General features: G+C 44.2%; 1 protein-coding gene across 3 annotated transcripts in view; it reads left to right on the forward strand.

The window, feature by feature from the left end:
• SHQ1 (SHQ1, H/ACA ribonucleoprotein assembly factor) overlaps positions 1–16,308 on the forward strand; it is a 326,624-nt gene that overhangs the window by 176,862 nt on the left and 133,454 nt on the right. The window contains exon 14 of one of the 3 annotated variants that reach the window (XM_040628552.1): positions 1,085–2,108. The exons of the other annotated variants lie outside the window; for them this stretch is intronic. Within the exon in view, the coding sequence (XP_040484486.1) occupies positions 1,085–1,101 (17 nt within the window). The 3' untranslated portion in view covers positions 1,102–2,108. Of the gene's footprint in view, positions 1–1,084; positions 2,109–16,308 lie in introns of those variants that run through there. 3 annotated transcript variants of the gene reach the window in all.

Raw genomic sequence — 16,308 nt, forward strand, 5'->3', positions numbered from 1 at the left:
CCGCCAGTCCCCCCACACTCCATCTAGCAGCATGTACTCTTGATCTCCAAAACATGACGTGACTCAGTTCACTGAATTTCCACTGCCACCATCTTGGTTCAGTTTGCCTGCATTCCCACAGTGGTTACCTACCTGATGTCTCCCCACTTCTTCTCTTACTCTCCTCACCCTACTATTCACTCATCACCCAACAGCCAGAATAAACTTTAAAAATATGTAAATCATCAGATCATGTCACGCCCCTTAAGCGTTCTGGTGGCCCCTGATCACGTGAGTGACATCCCGACTGCTAACCCTGACTTATGGGTCCTACCGGATCTCGCTCTTGGTGGAGAATGATGTCCAGCTTCACTCTCTGACCACCACCCTTTGCTCTACTTAACTCCAGCCACACTGGCTGCTTTAATGATCTGTTGCTGCCCAATAAACCATCCCGAAGTGTGGGGACTTGCAACAGCAACCATGGGTCTTCCTCACAGTTCCATGGGTTAGCTGGACTCATCTGGGAGGCTCGTCTCTGTCCCACTGAGGTGTCAGTTGGGGTTGCTCTTGTAGCTGCATTTGGCTGGGAGCTCTGCTGGTGCTGGAGACCTCCTCTCCCAGGACTGGGTCCTTAGCTGGAGGCCAGCCTAGTGTATGTTTCTCTCTATATGGTCTCTCCAGCATGTAGCCGGATCCCTTCACAAGTTGGGTCAGAGCTCCAGGAGGGTGAAAAAGGAAATTGCCAGAATCCTAGGCTCAGAACCAAAACACTGTCACTGCACGACATTCTCTTGGTCAAAGTAAGTCACGAAGTACCCACAAATTCAAGGAGTGGAAAATAGATGAAGAGGGAGCAGGTGCAGAGGTCCTATTTATTCCTTGGGGCCTCTGCACCTGTCTTTCCCCTTGGTGCTGAGTGTCGTTCTCCTTAAACTCAGGATAGCTGGCGCCTTCTTCCTATTCAAATCTCAGCTCATCTGCCCTCTCGTGAGAGTTGACCATGCAGTGAATGCCATCAGTCACCGTCACAGTACCCTCTGAACACTCTCTGCAGAGCATTATCACTCTTACTTTATCGATTTGTTTATTCACTTTTCACTAGACTCTGCCCTGGACTGAAAGCCCCATGAGGGCAGGAACCTGGCTGTTTGGTTTGCCCCGGATCTTCAGCCCTGGACCAGCTGGTACAGAGGAGGCAAAGACCCCCAGTCGATACGTGCGTTGAATTAGTGAATGCCAGAGGCCTCTCCACCCTGTAGACGTGAAGAACCCATCTTTATGAATGACACAGACTTGGGCTCTGCCCCTTCCTTGTTGTGTGACTATGGGAGAAGTTACTTAACTTTTCTGTGCTTCGGTGTCTAAAACGGTGAAAATTAAGGGAACCCACCTCCTCCTCACAGGAATCGTAAGGATAAATGAGAACGATCAAACTTACCAAGGGACCTGGAAGTCCTCATTATTTTAGTGGAAAACCTAATTGAGTCCCTCCTCTTTACTTCCTTTCCCTGAGCTCCAAAACCAGGAGAGAAAATTCCAAGTAACTCTAGAAGGTAGGAATCATATTACATTGTGATCCTTAAAATGCTTTCACGTGACTGCCTGCTGGCTCCAGGAGAGAGTAGGTCCTTATCTTGCGTCCAGTGGTGCAGGGCAACCCGGCCAAGGTCAGGGAAGAACCAGAAGGTGTTAAGCCCACTCTCTGTTTTTCCAAGGAGCTCTGTGCTTCTGCTGCAAGGGCATCCAGACCACTGAGGTATTGTTTTCAGATCTGCATTCCGCCACAGGCTGCACTTGACCCTGGCTTCCTTACTTTTATTAAACTGTTCGGCCCATCCCAATTAGAGCCTTTGGAAACCACTGTACTCAATTTACCACCTAATTACTCTTACCTTGTTTGTTTAATGAAGCTTACCTAATGATTCTGGTGATTTTTATGAAATGTTAGGTGGAGATTTTACTTTTCACTTTATAATTTGTGATTTTTATATTAATGTTTTATAACCTTGGGCTCTTAATCATAAAGTCATAAGGAGCTTAATTGATTTGAAACTAACCATGCCCTGAAGTGTGTACATGTCAAATTGATTCAGATTGATCCAGTGAGTTTAAATAAAGCTTAGGCCAGAGAACATGATGGCACCTGATGGAAATTTTCCTAAAGTGCTTAACTTGGGCGACTCAATTACACTGCCATCTCAACACAGTAAATTATTGGAGAGATACTTTTTTTTTTTTTGCATTTATCACAGACTGAGAAGATAGGACAGTTTTAAAAAAAAGCCTCAGAAAAGTTAGACAAGTGTAAAATGTTCTATTCATAGTTCTTCCTTCTGGAAAGCTGTGGGGAGCTCACATTTTGAGGGCATGATGATTTGAAATATATATATGTATGTGTATATATATATATACATATACATATACATATACATATATATATATTTACATGTTTTGTTTCAAAGCCTGACAGTCAACATCACCATCTTAAGTTGAAAATGGTTGGAAATTAAGGGCTGATACTAGAAGCACTGGAAAAACACAAAAGTCATTTGGGATGAAAAAATAAAAAAATTTCCCTAAGGGATGATCAATACCAGCACTTTTCTATAGGAGACTTTCTGTGAGCGAATGAAGTCACAGGAGAAATCCTCAGTTATCCAGAATAGGGTGAGTTCAATTTTTGCATTGCTGCCAAATGACAGGTCAATTTAGTCCTAAGTGGCTCTAATTGGTGCCCTTTCCCTCTAGAGGCTGCATTCTTTTACCTGCCTCCCAGCAGCCCTCGCAAAGGTGTGAAACCCTTCTCGGGCTTCGGAAAATAGCAGACATAATTTCCCAGCGGATTCCTGTAAAGCAAATGAAACTGATTGCTGGGTACAGAGAGAGGAGCTTGACTCCGGGAAAGATGCAGTTCCCAGGGCTCAGGGCTCCCAGAAGTCCCAGCGGTGAACCGTCACACCGAATTTTTCTGTATCTGATCTCTCCAAAACTGTTTGCAAGCAGTTCCAGTGGTTCCTGACTTGCTTTTATATCTACTGTTCTAGGTCTTGCAAAGTCTGTCATTTTGCTTTAACTCTCTCTTTTTGGGAGTCTTCGAGGAAATGCTTCTTGGACTTGACCATCCGTAGACAGGCTTGTATGCCCCAGGCTCACTGCCACCACTCTCCTCAGTGGGGACGTTGTGGGCTTGTGTTCCAGCCCATGCTTCCTGCTGCGAGCCCCTGGGGGGCAGCATCCCTGTCTGCTCTCATTGCCCCTGTCCCCACAGCTGAGCACAGCATTTGCTAGCGCTTGCTCAGTGCGAACTTTTTATTTTTTTCTACAAAGTGCACAACCTTCGGTGGGATCTTGAAAGGTGTTTACTCCACAATCACCATCCCGCATCAAGACAGTGAAAATTTCCAGCCAGCCCAGAAGATTTCCTCATGCCCTCTCTCAGAGCCCCAACCCTACTCCTTCTGAAAGTAACCACTGTTCTCTTAGAACTGAACATTGATCTCCCTTGCATTTCTTGGATCTTTGAGCATGGGGACTGACCTACAGCAGATTCTGCTGGGCTCTGTGGGAGAACACCCTTCCCACCGGCTGCTCCTTCCTCCGACTGGAGGTGGCAGAAACACTGGTGCAGCGCGGTTCCTGGGAGATGGGGAACTCCTCCGATCAGCAGTTTTGGCTCAAGGACTCCCCACTAGCCTTGCCGAGCTTCCTTAGAACTACAAGGTCCATTCCTTTCCCCCTTCCTTCCATCCCACCTCTCCCTCACAAGGAGCAGACATGCATCACAGTCTGATGGTTCCCAGCCCTTCCCGGTGATCTCCCTATTTTCCCTCAGAGATATTTGCCTTAATCATCTCTTGGTCATTTAATCTTGGCAGCTCCTTGGAGGGCCCAGACTAACACAACGGTTTATTCTTCTCTGTAGGCTTCTTTTGCTCATCATTAGGGCTCTGATTCTTCATGTCATTGCGTGTGGTAACAATTCATTCTTCTTTTTTATTGCTACGTAGTCTTCCATTGCATGAGGATGCCAGCAAATCGGTTCGCTCTTCCCACCTTGGTGGGCATTTGTGTTGCTCTCTGGTTCTGGCTATTATGGGTAAAGCTGTTATGGACATACTTGGAGTGATCCTCTGGTGGGCATGTGCCTTCATCTCTCTCGGATGTGTACTTAGCTGTGGGTTGCCTGGGGTGTAGAGTAGTGCATGTTTCGTTTTAAGAGATACTTCAAAACAATTTTCCAGAGTTCTACCAATTTACTTTTCCACGCTTGTAAAGTATTTACTGAATGAATGAATGCAGAGCAGAAAGGTCTTTTATTTATTTGTTTATTTATTTATTTTTTTTCAGAAGGGTCTTTTTAGAACGTAATTTTATCTCAGCTGCTAACACACACAAGGCTTTCCATGGTGCCCCACTGTGATGGATAATGTCCAAATTCTAAACTTACAAGCTGTAAAAGGCCCTGCATGTGTAGCCCTTGTGTGACTCTCCAGTGTCATTCTCACCACCGCCAGCACTCAGCACTCGGTACTCAACACCCAGGACCCAGGACCCAGCACCCAGCACCCCAGCACCCAGCACCAGCACCCAGCACCCACACCAGCACCAACGACATATATTTCATTTACACTGAAGTTCTCATCTTCAAATATGCTGTCATCTTTCTCTTCTCCAGGGTTTTGCACATACTGGGCCCTCTGCCTTGAACACCTCATCTTTTTTTTGTAATTATTTTCCTACTTTGTCTAGTAGATGAGTTAGAAATGCTTTTGATTGCAAGCAATGAAAAAAATTGGACTTAAGGGGTTCAAATAGTGGCTCATTTTTGGGTCACATAACAGGAAACATGGAGGTAGGCAGCCCCTAGCATGCTTCAGCAGCATGCTCACGACAGGGCTGGCTCTGTGCCATTTTCTTTCCTTTTGTCTCCATCCTGTTCCCTCATGGTCATGAAGAGGCTGCTGCAGCTCCAGACATTATACCCACCTTCAAGGCAGGAAGAATGTGAAAGGGCTAAACCAGCCTTTTCTGTCTCATTCATGAGAAAAGTAAACCTTTTTTTTCCCCAGAAAAAACTCCAGCAGACTTCTGTTAGAGACGCATTGGCTGAAATTGGTCATGTAGCCCCCTCCGGCTTCAAGGGAGGCCAGGAAGCTTCTAGCTCTTCAAGCCTCCATTGTGGTGGACAAGAGGAGGAAGGATTTGGAAGTGGCTGTTGAGTGAACCTACCCACAGGGTGTTCCTCAGGAAGCCAACTCCAGCTCACCCTCCTGGTCTCAGCCTGGCTGTCCCTTCCTCTTGGAAGCATTCCTTGATCCCCCACCTTTTTTGGACTAATTTAGATGTTTCACCATCACATTGGTCTCTCGAGTTTCCTCCAGTCTTAAATTTATTTGCTGAACCTCACCTCAACGTATGTGTTAAATCAAGTCCTTCAAAAACAAACAAACAAAAACAACATGAAATGACATAAAGCATGATAAATATATACATGGATCCCACTGAATCCTCACCTCAGCCAAAGTTTTATCTGTTTTATTATCCAGTCTCTGTGCACTCAGAAAGCCACAAGGCTTCTGGGAAGTCCTGACTGCTTTCCTCCCACTGGATGAACTCCCAGCAAAGTGTTGGTAAACTTGTATCCACCATTTGCACCTGTTAAATACCCACCAATCCAGCTCTTTGAAGCTATAAAATCCCCTCTTTCAGGGGCAATCTAATTTAGCAGGTAAGTCTTTGGACTCTGGACTCAGAAGACCGGGGTTCAAATCCAGACACTGCCTTACCAAATACATGGCAATGGGCAAGTCCCTGAAAGCCGCAGGGCCTCAGTTGCTTCATCTGTAAAATGAGGATAATAACAGCACTGACCTCCCATGGTTGTCATGAGGAGGAAATGAGTTAGTTCTGGAAACCCTGGCACAGGACAAGTGCTCAGTCTGCATTGGCTTCCTTATTCCCTCGGAGTCATCTTTACATCTGCTGCCCCCCCCTTCTTTAAACTCGGTTAGTGAAATGCCTAATGCAATCACTGCCTAAATCAGTGACTATTACATTTCCTTGGAGAAATCTGCAGTCAGGTGGGAGAGCTCCAACAGGCAGCCAAGGAACTAGAACACAGTAGCCGGCATGAATCGCGTGCTTGCACTGTGCCCTGCATAGATTAGCTCGTGGCTTGCTCCCACCAGGCCATTGCATTTTTCCTCAGATGAGGAATCGGAGTCTTGGAATGGTTTGTCCATTACAGTGTCCCGGCAGGGGAACAAGCGCAGGTGTGTCTCATCATCTAAAGCCAAGGTGCCTCACCATCACGTGTAGCTGAATTTGTGACACCGAATGGGCTGGGCAGCCCCAGAAGGCACCAGGTGTCCTGGAATTCAGAGGTGGGAGAAGTCCCAACCAATCTGGACATTTCCCAAGGACTCCATGGACACGTGAGACATAGCATGGAGGGTGGGGCAGATTTTTGCCAGGTTGCCAGGAGGAAAGGTAGGAATACCAAGAAAGGCTTTTTTAGATGAATGGAACAACAAAAGCAAAGGCCCAAGTTCCAAAAGTACAGAGTATTTGGAGAGAAATGATGGTTAGGAGTATAGGCTCTGCCATGGGCAGAATCTCGGCTCAAATCCCAGCTCTGCCCATTACCAGCTGTGTGACTTTAGTTCCGTTGCTTCACCCCTCTGCCTCGTCTCCTCATTTGTAAAAATGAGAACAAGAAGAGCACCTCCCTTGACGTGGCTGGGGAGGACGAAGTAAGATGAGTGCTGTGGGAACGCTCCACCAGTGCACCGCCCAGGCTGGTGGTCAGCAGGCTCACCTGCTTTCTGGAGATTAGGGTAAGAACAGAGGAAGCTGCTTTTGAGGTTTCTCTGTGATTTAAGTAAAAATGTTGGAAGCGCTGTTCCTCTTGATTTGCTCTCCCAGCAAATGACAGTGTGAATCATGCTGCGTGCTGTCTCTTAGTCTGCCTTCTGCAACTTGCCCAGATCAGCAAAATGCAGATAGAAATATAACCATTAAAGAAAAAAAGAAAGAAAGAAAGAAAGAAAGAAAGAAAGAAAGAAAGAAAGAAAGAAAGAAAGAAAGAAAAGAACGACACTCATCTAAGTACCTGATTACAAATATTTGGCTTCAGCAGATATTTCAGACTCTTGCCTCAGGGAAGGACAGAGAAGCTGCTTTCTGGGAGAAAGTCTACAGACTTCGTGTCCAGCCACTACTCTTTCTCGGTCACTGACAAGACCCCAACGTCAGCCCCGTGGGGGAGGGAATATCAGAAGAAAAGAAACAGGAGTGGTGGAAAAAAAAAAACTTTTATATTTCCTTCTCTTTTGAGTCAGCTGGCATGTGGTCAACAAACTGCTTTGAAGGACCTGCTACATCTCAGACTATCCTTCATGAACTAGCTCTGTGTTCATAAAAATCGATGCTGAATTTTCCAGCCATCCCTACCCTTACCCTGCTCCCGCCCCTATTCTCCCCTAGGAGATCTAAGGAGAATTTAATCCATATGGTTTTGATTCCCTCACTCATCAAAATGCAGTTTCCCAAGAGCCATTTGATCTCCAAGATGTTATATGAGTGTCTTTTTGTATTTTATTTTTTCCCTTAGAAAAGAAAAGGCGACAGTTTGCCAAAAGAAAATGAACTCCAAAACCCCCCGGGGTCTGAACTAGGTTCAAGCATTAGTTCCAGGGAAGCCAGAGGGGATGTTGCTTAGTCAGAGGGCTCGAATATTCTCTTTAGAAGCCAGGTGAATCCAGGTAAAGTGAGGAGACTTCTTTTCCTCTCGTTTCTTGTGTGCGCACCTGCATGTGTGTGCGCGCAAACGTGTGTGCACGTGTATGCATGTGCGCGTATGCGCGCGTGTGCGCATGTGCGCATGTGCGCGTGCGTGTGTGCGTGTACGTGCGTGTACGTGTGTGCCCACGCTGCCAGCTCTTCTATCCCGATAACTGAATGATAATACCGTGGATTAAGTAGCTGCTGAGTGCGAGGCACTGTGGTAAGTGATTTATTAGAATTTTCTGATTGGGTCTTTATAATCACCCTCTGAGGGATGCACTCCCTCTCTCCCTCCTTCCTCCTTCTTCCCGTCCCCCCTCGTCTCCTTCCTTCTTTTATGTACCAGATATGTACTGAGCACTTAGTCTGTGTCAGGCTCTATTCTAGGGTCTGGAGACACAGTCGTGAGTAAAACAAAATAAATCCCTGCGTTTGTGGAACATACATTCTAGTTTATGTGCAATTAAGCAAACGAATAGCTTCAGGTAGTGCCAGCGTGGTGAGGAAAATCAAACACAGAGGTGGCAGAATGACGCCAGCCCTGTTTTATTTGCATGGGTGGTCAGGGAAGGCCTCACCGAGCTGAGAGCTGAGGGACACCAAGGATCAAGCTGCAAAGAGACAGAGGGAAGAGCGAGGGCTAAGTTCCAAAGTAGGAACACGCTTGGCACCTCCAAGGAGCAGACTGAGGGCCAGCATGCTGGCCCTGGAACACTCAGGGCTGAGAGTGGACGTGAGAGGAAGCTGGGCCAGGCACTGAAGGCTTCACGGGCCACAGTGGAAACCTCTGGAGCTTAGGCAGCAGAGGCCAGGCCTTGATTCTGTGTTACACCATTGCTCTGGGTTCTGGGTGGAGAAGAGGTTGGGAGGGCCAAGACAGGGATAAGGAAGCAAGGGAGCTACGGCAGACCTCGGGGTGTGCGTCTCTCTCCCCTTCCAAACGCCGGAACCGACAGACAACTGTCTGCAATCGGGCTCCACTGCCCACTAATGGCACCTCAGGGATTGGATCCTGAGGGTGCTTGTCATAGTTAATAGTGGCTCAGACCAACACGACAGTAGGGAGAGATGTGCTTGGATTCTGGAAATCTTTCACAGGTGGGCTTGCTGATAGATTGCACATGAAGGAGGAGAGGGAGTAATCAGGGACAGCAAGGAGGTTAAGCTTGAGCCACCTTGGCAGCTCGGGGGGTAATCATCCCCATTTTACAGGTGACAACATGGAGGCCCAGAATAGTTGAATCACCTGACAGATCCCATTGTAAGGGGCAGAGTTAAGACTCAAGCCCAGGGCCTTCTATCTCTTCGAGTTTCTCTCTCAGTTGCTCTTTCACAACTCAAGGTATGCCCTTGGACTGTGCTGGGCAGTTGTGTTAAAGGGAATGAACTCAGCACACATTTTTCCAGACATCACTGTGGCTTCCTAGCCCTTTAGAGTGTGCTTGTGTTACTTCCTCAGGAGAATCCATAAACAATGCCTGTTGTCTTTACATCAAGGTTTTTCTATTTTAAAACAAGCAGAATATGCACAGGATTGCTTCTCCCTTTACTGATTTAATTTTATTTTCAACAATTCGTGTCTGCTGTATACAAAATAGGAGTTTGCTAAATGTTGTTGATGGACTAAATGCCCATATGAGTGCTGCTACTTGTATTTTATGGTCAAGCCTTTCATCCATCCGTCCATCCATCCATCCGTCCATCCATCCATCCGTCCATCCATCCATCCAATGCTTCTGAATACCATTCCGCATGTTAAACAGCATGTTAGGGACTCAGAATGAACAAAACAAATCTCTGCTCTCAAACAGCTTCGGATCTGGTTAGGTGTGAGCGTGTGTATGTGTGTGAATGTACAATATGAGGGACTGTTGTGTGAATAAATAATCTTGATACATGAGAAAACCCTTTAATGGAGATAATGTATGTACAAAGTACTGTGAGTCCACAGAAGATGAGAATTTTTGTTCTTGGGGCAGCTGGGGGAGTGTGGATTTCATTAGAGATGGCTGGCTTCATGGAGAAGGTGACATTCCAGCTCAGACTGAGGACAAGGAAAGGAATTCTCTAGGAATTGAGTGGAAACCTGAAGGTGATTGTGTTGAAGGGCATGTATTCCACCTTTGCACCCCTTCCCCAAGTTAGAAGGAAGGCTGGGGTAGGAGGGGACTGCGGGGGGAGGTGGAGAGAGCAGGTTAATACATGTCCCCAAATCCCTATGTTCATCTTTCTGCAGATGGTATTGATGATGATGGTGGACAGGACAGTTCTTCCCTGTGTTCTTCCCGCTTCTTTGAGTAGCGGTCCTGATACTTCTGTGGGATCTTCCTTCACCCAGCCTACGTCCACATGTTGTAGGAGGGGCCAACCCCAGCCTGGCTGATTGGAATACTACATTCCCTTGGTCATAGTGACCATACGATCCTTGACATGCCAGTCAGAGCCCAAGAGACTCAATTCTAGGATTTTCATTAGAATTACTGAAGTGGGATTCTGCTTTTCTGCTGGATTTGCTGTTGGAAGGGTGTGGTCCAGGTTGCCGCTGACAGTCACTTTGCAATCACGTGGAGCTTAAAATACGGCCAACACCAAGGAGCAGAGTCAAGATAGAGAGGGAAGCTGGTTCCTTGTGACATCCTCTGACCCCTGAATCAATTGATACCTGAAGCCAGCCTTAGCATAGGTAATGAGCCAATAGATTTCCTTTTTAGCTTTAGCCACTTTCAGTTGGATTTCTTCTAGTTTGTACCAACAGAATTCCAACAATACGGTGGCCAATAATACTTGAAAAGTCATGGCTCTAGGGAAAGCTTTTGTTTTTCCCAACAAAAAAGTTTTGGGATGCAAAGAAGGGATGAAAAAAGGAATTTGGGGCATGATGGCCAGCAGTGCAATTGGGAAGGTAGAATATGGTGGCCTCTGATTTTAGATCATCTGTGTTCTTCTCGCTAATGTTAACCACTTCAGTGTCCCTGGGTGGAAGAATACTGCAGTGGCACATTTCACTGGACAGAGTTTCATAATTTCAGCACAGATTTCTGTTGTTGATGGTGGAGACTTCTTTTCTTTTTATAACTATAGTACAATATCAATATCAGGAAATTGACATTGGTACAATGTGTGTATATCCTTCCAAGCCATTTTCTCATGTGCGGATTCCTGTATCCAGCACTGCAATCAACATATAAAACTGTTCCATCAGAATGATCTCCCTTATGCTACCTTTTTAGTCACATAGTCCCCCTTCCTGCCACCCCTTAAACCCTGGCAACCATTAATCTATCTTCATCTCTATAATTTCATCATTTCAAGAGTGTTATGTATCAGTTGAAGTATATTGTATATAACCTTTTGAAATTGTCTCTTTTCGCTTAACACAGTGCCCTTGAGATCCATCCAAATTGCTTGATGTGTCAATAGTCTGTTCTGTTTTGTTGCTGAGTAGTATTCCAGGGTATGGATATCACACAGTTTGTTTCACCTGTTAGGGGAGATTTTGGTTGTTTCCAGTTTGGCCTATCAAGAATAAAGCTGCTGTAATTATGAATGGAGATGCTACAGGCTTTTCTGTGGACATAAATTTTTATTTCTCTGAGATCAGTCACCAAGAGTAATTGTTGGGTTGTGTGGTTGTTACACATTTAATTTTAGAAGAAACCACTAAACTTTTCCAGAATGTCTCTGCTATTTTATATTCCCAGTAGCACTGTATACAAGTTCTAGTTTCTCTGCATCCTTGTCAACAACTGGTGTCGTCACTATTTTTATTTTAGCCACTCTGATAGGTGTGTAGTGATGCCTTATTGTGGTCTTAATTTTCATTTCCCTAATGGCTAGTTATATTGAACATCCTTTCATGTGTTTATTTGACATCCATATATCCTCGTCAGTGAAATTTCTCTTCATGTTCTTGGCCCATTTTTTTAATTAGCTTATTTATTCTTTTATTGTTGACTTTTGAAAATTCTTTAATGTATTCCAGATAGGAGTTTTTTGTCTGAAATGTGGCTTATATTTCCCTCTAGTCTGTGGTTTGTCTTTTTCATCCTCTTCACAACATCTTTCCCAGACCAGAAGTTTTAAATTTTGTGAAGCCCAATGTGTTGATTTTTTTTTTCTTTTATGAATTGTGCTTTTCATCTCAAGTTTAAGAACTCTTCTCCAAGCCTTAGGTCCTGAAGATTTTCTCCTGTGTTTTCTGCTAATAGTTTTAGAGTTATATGTGATCATTTACATATAAGGTGTGAGATACAGGTCAAGGTCAATTTTTTTTTTTTTTTTTTTGCCTATTGGTATGCAATTATCCCAGCTCCATTTGTAAAGACTTCTTTCTCCAGTGAATTGCTTTTGTACCTGTGTAAAAAATCAGATAGCCATACCTGTGTTGGTCTATTTCTGGAATCTCTGTTTTTTTCCATTGATCTATGGGTTTGTCTCTCCAATAAAGCACATAGTGTTGATTATTGTAGCTATATAATGAGCCATACAATCAGAATGATTCCTCACACTATATTCTTTTTCCAAATTGATTTAGCTTTCTAGTTTCTTTTCCTTCCCATATCAATTTTAAAATAAGCTTGCCTTATCTGTAAAAAATGTTGCTGGGATTTTGATAGAGGTTGCATTAACCCTGTGTGTCCTTTCAGAAAGAATTGGTATTTTTACTATGTTGAGTTACCCAATCCATGAACATTGTATGTCTCTCCATTTATGTAAGTGTTCTTTGATTTCTTTCTTCAGTGTTTCATAGTTTTCACATAAAACTTCTGTACGTGTTTGGTTAGATTTATACGTATTTTCTTTTCTTTAGTGATTTAAAATTATATTGTATTTTAAATTTTGGTTTCCATGTGTCCATTGCTAGTATATAAAAATACAATTGATTTTGTATGTTTATCTTTTATCCTGCAAAGTTGCTGAACTCATTTACTAGTTGTAGGGGGTTTTCCTAGATTCCTTAAGATTTTCTATGTTGCCCATCATGTCATCTGAAATAGGGACAGTTTTATTTCTTCCTTTTTGTAAGTGGGGGCTTCTTGTACTTTTCTAAGTCAAAAGTAATGGTTTAAATAATCACTGAATTAAAGACTATTTTGAGTTCAGAGGATCCTAGAGGTCACATGATTTAATTAACCTCATTAAGCCTCTGCTTCTTCAAAGTAAAGATAATCAGGGTATGCATCTCATAAGGGTGTGGGCTGTTAAGCTCTGATGTAGACTTGTGTGCATTTCAATAGAAATACCTTATTTTGAGTAGCTTCAGTGATAGGAGTTTACCATCTCATTCTAGGGAATCCAAGTTGTACATCTTTATAAAATTATATGTTTTAAATATATAAATTGTTTCAATCTCTCTCTCTCTTTGTCTCAGTTTCCTCTTTTGTAAAATGGAGGTAATAATAGTGTCTACCTCATAAGGTGATTGTGGAAGATGAAAAGAATAAGGCCATGGCCCTTCCAGATTCACTCTCCACCCTTTTCCATTCTGCTATGTCTGGGAGGCTGACCTGAATGGTCATGGGTGACACTGCTTTCAAGTTTCTGAAAGGTTTCAGCCCATGAGAAACATTAGGTTGGAGCAGGAGAGGAGGGAGGTCAGGTTCACTTCTGCAGGGTCAATGTGAACTGGCTATGTCCTGCCATTAAAGGCCCTGGCCTTTGCCTGTTGGCCCTCTCTATGGGATCTGGTAACTGCTCTGTGTCCTTATGGCTTTAGGCCAGGGAAGGGGGAGTGACAACCCCATTTTTACTGACACCCAGGTGCTGCACTCTCTCTGTGGTTTCTCAACATCTTGCCCACACCTTTGCAAATGGTCTCTCTATTGAGCTCTCAAAATTCCCATTTTGAGTGTGCACTCTGCTTTTGTTGGCCCTGACTGACTCACTCCAAGGCAGGACCTAGAACAGAGCCCAGCACACAGCAAGTACTCCATAAGGTCTCCTGCTGTTGGTTTGGTCATCTACAAAGCAAAGAAGTAAACACAAGATGGATGTGTGGTTTGACCATTGATTTCATTATTTGAGTTCTTCTTTCTTTAATCAGATGATGTGGTTTTACTCTCGTGAGTTAGTAGTGGCTTTGATGAATGGTGGGCCCTCCCATCTAAGTGCCGCTAGGAAAAATGGCTTATGGACACAATATACAATCCCCAGTCATCACATTGAACTTTCATTTATCCAGGATCCTGACTCCCCTTATCATAACCTCAGGACTCTTAACTATAATCCAAGAAGTTTCCTATTCATGCTAATATAATTTAAGCAAACCAACTGTAATTAGAGCTTCTGCTAGGGTCCATGTGTTTTATGAACTGATGTCCAAGAAATTCATAACCCCCTATGTGAGGTATTGGACATGAGGCCTTTGGAAGATAGTTAGTTTTAGATGAAGTCATGAGAGTGGGGCCCTCATGAGAGGATTGGTGTCCTTATAAGAAGAGGAACAGAGACCAGAACTCTCTCCTTTTCTCTACCATGTGAGGCCACAGCAAGAAGTTAGCCATCTGCAAACAGGAAGAGGACTTTTGCCAGAAATCAAATTGGCCAGCACCTTGACCTTGGAATTTGCAGGTGCCAGCACTGTAAGGAGTTAATATCTGTTGTGTAAACCACCCAGTCTAGTATTTTGTTATAGCAGCCTGAGCTGACCAAAACAATGTAAATATTTCATGTGTGTGTAATGAGTGTGAACTCTTCTGCTCTGAGAGTTCACTGTGGATGAGGCACTAGGCTCACTGCTCTACATGAACAGCTTCATTCAATTTCCATAGTAACACTTACAGCTACTTGTATTAGGGATTACCTTCATTTCTTAGTAGGAGACCAGAAATAACAGTTATTTTAAAAGATACAAATTTTTCTCACACACACAAAAAGCCTATAACTTGCCAGCCATGAGCTTAATAGTAGCTCCATGATCATCAGAGTCTCAGGCTTCTTTTGTTTTTCTTCATGGGTTTCATCTTCAAGGTTACCTCATGGTACAGTATGGTTGTTGTAGCTCCTGCCATTATGTCTTTATTCCTGCCAATGAGAAAAAGGAGGAAATCCAACAGATTTTTTTTTAAGTGCCTGCTTGCTGTATGAACATGCTTTACAACTAGTGCTTCCCCAGAAATTCTACCCAACAACTTCCCTTTACATCTCATGGGCTAGAGATTGCTCCCATGGCCACACCTAGCTACAAGGGAAGCTAGTCAAGGTAGTCTTTTAGCTGGGCTCACTGTGGCCCTCTGTAATGCCAAGACTCTCTTACTAAGAAAGAAGGGGAGAGTAATATAAGGTAGGCATTCTCTGCTATGGTACTGCCTTTGTCTTCATTTTACCAATGAGGAAACAGGTCTGAGAGTCAGGCATCTTGCCCAAGACCACACCAATGATCAGACAGAACCAATAGCCAGAGGTCTGCCTGACTCCAGTGCCCACGTTCTTCACCTCTACATGCTGATGGTAAAGTTTGCCCAAGAGGAAAGGCTGGAGCCTAAGTAGGCAGCCCTGTGTGTGCTCAGATGTCTCCACTGCCATTGTATGGACACCTGCTGAATGGGTCCAGAGTTATAAACGATTCTGGCTTGTGTCCAAAACTGACTCAGAAGGTTTTCCAGAGGGAGCCCTTATGTAAATGGAGAACTGTCTTAACTTGTTTGCCTGTCTCTCCTTCCTGGTAGACTGCAGGCTTTGAGGGGACTATCTTATTCACTGTTGTATGTCCAGTAGCCAAAACTGTGCCTCGAGCCCCTCAGGGACCCAGTCAGCATTTGTTGAATAAACGAAGGGAGCGAGTGAGTGAACTAATGAACTTGTATATAGCTAACAATCGTGAAAACAAGTCAACTTGTTTTTCCTGTATGGTGTTTACCACCAACTGACCAACTGTGTCGAAACCACCGTGTAAGAGGTAAACTCTCCCCGAGAAAACCACCCATTGTCAACTGTGAGTCCCAAGAGTGTCAATCTGTGAGAATTAGCATGTGTAGCCCTCATGAGATCTGTTTTTTTTTTCCTGGCAGATTTCTGAATATCCTTTTTTTCTGATTGGCCTATAAAGTGCACTAAGGAATTATGCTAATGCTGGTATCTCTCCAACCACATCCTACTGAGGATTGAATCTATTTTTCAAAGACAAAACTGAGTTTTAATTTAGTGTCCCCATGACATTTTCCCTTTTAAGCACATGAAGGATGCTCTGCAAAGGGAGAGGTCTTGGGAAATCTTTCACGGATGGCTACACTTCACGCCTGGGTGGAGTAACCCTCAGCACGCCAGCTTTCAATTAGAAGTAAATAAATGGAGACAGCTTTGCAGCGTGCCCGAAAGTCTGAAAGATCAACCCGGGGCCTTGGGCCTCGATTTCTCCCACTGTGGCTGAAAATTTTCATTTACATTTTTTTTGGCATTTTCCGAGCCACTTTTATGTGCTAGATTTAACCTTTAAGACTTTCCTTCTTTCTGCCACTTATTCCCCCACCCCAGGCTTTGAGAATGCCGTGAGCCTGGAGGCACCTTTGGGGAACAGGGACAGTCTCTTTTTCCACACAGGTG

Source organism: Ursus maritimus, unplaced genomic scaffold (genome assembly GCF_017311325.1).
Source record: "Ursus maritimus isolate PB19 unplaced genomic scaffold, ASM1731132v1 scaffold_14, whole genome shotgun sequence".
NCBI classification, from domain to species: domain Eukaryota; kingdom Metazoa; phylum Chordata; class Mammalia; order Carnivora; family Ursidae; genus Ursus; species Ursus maritimus.